The sequence below is a fragment of the Paramacrobiotus metropolitanus genome, unplaced genomic scaffold, assembly GCF_019649055.1.
Source record: "Paramacrobiotus metropolitanus isolate TYO unplaced genomic scaffold, Prichtersi_v1.0 Parri_scaffold0000605, whole genome shotgun sequence".
In the NCBI taxonomy this organism is placed as follows: domain Eukaryota; kingdom Metazoa; phylum Tardigrada; class Eutardigrada; order Parachela; family Macrobiotidae; genus Paramacrobiotus; species Paramacrobiotus metropolitanus.
Window position 1 is genome coordinate 1 of NW_026570825.1, and position 4,311 is coordinate 4,311.

A 4,311-nucleotide genomic window follows, 5' to 3' on the forward strand; every position below is an offset into this window, starting at 1 on the left:
TGCGCCTTCTTCTCCTTCATTCTTCAAAGTGTTACGAATACCTATAATCTACTTCTGTATTTTCGCTGAAGGTATTACATTCCATTACTTGGAAAAAATACCTGTTTTGAACATGGCCAGTCACAGTATACAAGTGCGCTGCGGTAACATATCCGATAAACAGCAAAGTGGGCGAGTAATTCCTGGACCGTGTACGGCGAAATGTGTGGTTACAAATGATACATGGAATTGTGTTATGGTTGCAATGTATCTCGCAACATTTATGCTTATAACTACTCTGGTGCGATTGTTTATAGCAATCGCCACCACTGCTTTAAGCGAAGATTTCATCATCCACGATCTGGTAAGATAAACTTACGCATTACAGATGCAATCATTTACCTTAGCTGCACGAAAGAATTCAGGCACTTGTATTCACGCCTAAATGCCAAACACGTATTAATTTCAGAGAACTTTTTTTCTGGTTATGTCTGAACGCAATCAGAACAAAAACTGTTATTTACAGCCGGAAACGTCCCAGAAGAAAGTATATATCGCTTTGATAATCGCAATGATGTGCATGGAGCCGCTCTATTTCTTATATCCTATATGCGCTCAGATCAAAATAATGCGGATATTTGTCCACTTGCGTAACTATCGTCAAAGTTCTGCTGTACCTCCTAACATCCAAATTTTCACCAGAGCAACAGCTTACTGGTGGCAGACTTGTCGATGTATGTACTCCCTAGTCCGCAGGGCGAAATTTGTGCCGATTCTCAATATGATTGTCATTACTGTTTTCGTTTGTGCTGGATTTATGGCGGAGCTGCAGGACGGTCAAAGTTATTTGAATGCCCATAAAAGGATCTGCTTACCACTGATGATCGCAGAAGTGATGAATTTTGGCATTGGCTTGTTCTGTCAACGGGAGGTAAAACGCCTGGAATATGCGATACTGGAAATGTGGTATCAACAAAAGAAAAAGAATTTTATAGCATGTACTGATGACAATTGGAAAAGCATGGTGCAACTGCTTCGGTCAAACTTCCATTCGCTCCCGAAAACCCAAAAGATACGGTTAAACCCAGAGATTTAGCGTACTTTCAGTATCTGTGCAAATGGTTTGTAGCTCTTTGTAGTACTTTTATTTCTCGGATTAAACCCACTTTCGGACGATTGGAATTTGGAATAGCCGCGCTGTTTGTTCGTTTATTGCAGTGTCAATCCGATATATAGCTGGTCAGTAAATCATCGCTGTCACATCCCTGTTGTAAGAGAATTCTTCTTCTGCAAATAATTTAACCTAGGCATCCCAAAAATCAAAACGAATAACACGCGCGTGCGTGCGCCTGTACATAATACATACCGAAGCAATCTCGTAGAGCAGTTTGGTTCCGCCGCACCAAACTGTCGATGCTTATGACTCGTGTGGAAGAAGGCGTTTCGGCTGATCCAGTTGAAAATCTTTTTCTTAATATCAAAACCTAATTTCAATCATTTTTAATCTTTAGTCCGGGATTTTTCAAACGATCCAGGCGTTTCCACAACTTTTCTATTTAAATTTCTGCAAGCATACGGTCATATTGTTTGCCATTAAATTGTTCTACGTAAGCGCTGATTATCCCAATTAAATCCATCATCTTCGATGCCGTATCAAGTAGCTGGACGTCGTTCTTGTGGATGACCAAGAGAGCAGGTGCTCCGAATAATTGTACGCCGTTGTTTGTTGCAACTTGCAACCATGTTCACAACGATAAATGATTACTGGAGTCTGTACGTTAACGAACTACGTTTTCTTCCGTGATTCCACATACCCGAACTTCAGAGGAGGTCGAACCGAATGCCACCCGTCAAACAATACACTGTAGGAAGGCCACTTTGGCATCGTCTTCGCTGTAGCATCGCTTCGCCGGCATCGAAATCGACGCGAGCGTTTCCGCGCTGATGGGGTGAGGTCTCTTGTCTAATTAAATCTATCGAAATCAAATAGATAACAACCAAGAATCGCTTCATCGCTGAGATGTTAAATGAGTAGACCGATTATCAGAAATACCTAGCACAAGAACTGCCATTGGAATCCTAATCTGTAAAGTGCGTAACGTGCAACTGACTGCATAGTGAACATACTGTATTGTAAACGCAGCAACAAGCTTCACAATCAGCAACACATACGTAAATTCGTTATCGTAATCAGACGTTGAGCAAAAACTTGATAACAATAAAATTAAAAATGAAGAACATGATAGCATTCAAAAGGTTTGCTACGTATAACAGACTGAAAATGTGCATGTCTCGTTTCCTTTATGGCGGTGCGTGATAACGTGCAGCTTAATTATGCCATTGCAGCATTTCTGCAATAGATCAGCGTCGATAGCCGCACAGCGTCCTCCTTCCTTACATAACAGATTTTGCGGAGATATTGCGGCAGCTCTGGGTGGTTATGGAAGATGCCGTCGGCTTGCCGAGCACGGCCCGGCATCCTGCTGGTTCAGAGTTTCTTCCTAAAAACACCAGTTGGATGAACTGGAACTGCGGATTTCATGGACGACCATTGCCAAACGGCAAAGCACAGTCATCATTCGTCATAAATTGCTGCTGAGGTCATCAGCGTGCCGGGAATGGACTTATTGTAGTGGCTAGACGATCGTGCACCACAGGATTTCGTGTACGGGAAAGTTACACAGGCTGCTCGGTACTCTCCGTAACGTGGGCGATGCCCGGCAGGGGGAAGACAGCGCCTGGTCTAAAAATGGTGCAAGTCGGTCTGGCAGCTATAGTACTGTATCCTCGATTTTGTTTGACATTGGGTTAGGCTTGAGCACTTCCGGCTTCGTAGGTTCTACCGATTTTTATTAACGCTTGTTGTTTTATCAGCACAAGACATTTTATTTAAAACGCGTATACAGACTGTACATTACAAAAGAAACACTAAATCACAACAACATTATTGCTGCCGCTCATTTATTGCTGCCGCTCCATCCACTGTTCCGAGTACCAAAGCGGCGTTGCCCCGCTGAATTTCTAGTGGCAACCGCTTGCGGAAAAATTCAGCAGGAGCATAATTCCGCATATTAAGCAGTTGTAGCAACATTAGTACCGCCGGATTCCTATTATTGTATTTATTTCGAAATCCTGACGCAGATAACATAGAAGTACGTATAATATGTGACAGTCGAGTAAAAATCTAAATCCTCGAAATGATTTATGTAACTAGCACAAAGAATAGCATACGATCAAAAGAATAGATCTGCGTAGCTTCTTACAGGATGGCTCTCGCTTCGACCTATCCAAATTTTCCACATTTTGCTTTCATAAAATTAACTAATATTTATGGGAATGAAAATGTAAATATTTCTTTGGTGCCGGCTTTTTTCGTCTTCTGCAGCCTGTTAATGCAGTGCAGCGCTACCTGGTGGCGCTGTCGGGATCGCAGAATCGCCATGCACTACTAGTACTTACGGTAAATCTTCAGCGGCAGCGCACAACCTCAACAGTACTCTGTAGTTCAAACTGAGGTTCGCTGCCCATACAACTCAGATATTATTTTCCCTCTCATGGGTAAGGACTAAGGATATATCTAAAGCAACAAATCGCACATAAATTGAAAATACATAAATGAACGATTTTTACGTTTAATTCATTATCGTTTGCGCATGTGCACAATAAGTGATACGTCACTGCGCTTGCAATTTTTATTATTTTGATGACTACAGTACCTTTCTCGTGTAAATACAGAATGTGCATCATATAGTTATGATATCATACTACGTATTTGTGCAATTTATTTAACTTGCAAGAATTTTATTCTGATAAATCAGTGACCAAATTTAAATCCACCGATAAAACCAGGTACATACATATATGTAGAACATTAACAATGAGATCAAAACCCAGTAGAATCATTCCAATGTATTCTTATCTGGATTTCTTGCTGTGGCATATCGGCCTTGCACTTTATACTGTATGAGCCAGAAATGTAATAGTACTTAATTCAAATAATTTTTGTTTAAATAACAGAAAAATTTAAAAATACAGACAACACTGGGTTTCGAATCTTACTGTTCTGCAGAAATTATGAATTTTTTTACTGGAGGTGCAGCTGCCCCTTGATCGACTATTTTCATTGCTCTTCAGCTTTTAAATATGGTGAAATGGTTATAGATCCACGCAGTTTTCCGGGCAGCACTGCGTGCTCTGTGCTGACCATACAGGCTGTAAGTAGAATTTAGAGGAAATGTGGTAACTAACGCAAGTAATCTGCATAAGCTACGATCTATCTGTACACGAAGCGAGAATCTGACGCGGCACTCCGACGATTAATTTAATGAAAAG

At 41.1% G+C, this 4,311-nt stretch overlaps 1 protein-coding gene across 1 annotated transcript; it reads left to right on the top strand.

The window, feature by feature from the left end:
• The first annotated feature begins 47 nt into the window (after window positions 1-47).
• On the top strand, window positions 48-1,214 carry LOC129602550 (uncharacterized). Its single transcript, XM_055501593.1, has 2 exons — window positions 48-343; window positions 506-1,214. The coding sequence occupies exons 1-2, from the start codon at window positions 113-115 to the stop codon at window positions 1,073-1,075; spliced, it is 801 nt and encodes a 266-aa protein (XP_055357568.1). The 5' UTR covers window positions 48-112; the 3' UTR covers window positions 1,076-1,214.
• The last annotated feature ends 3,097 nt before the right edge of the window (window positions 1,215-4,311 follow it).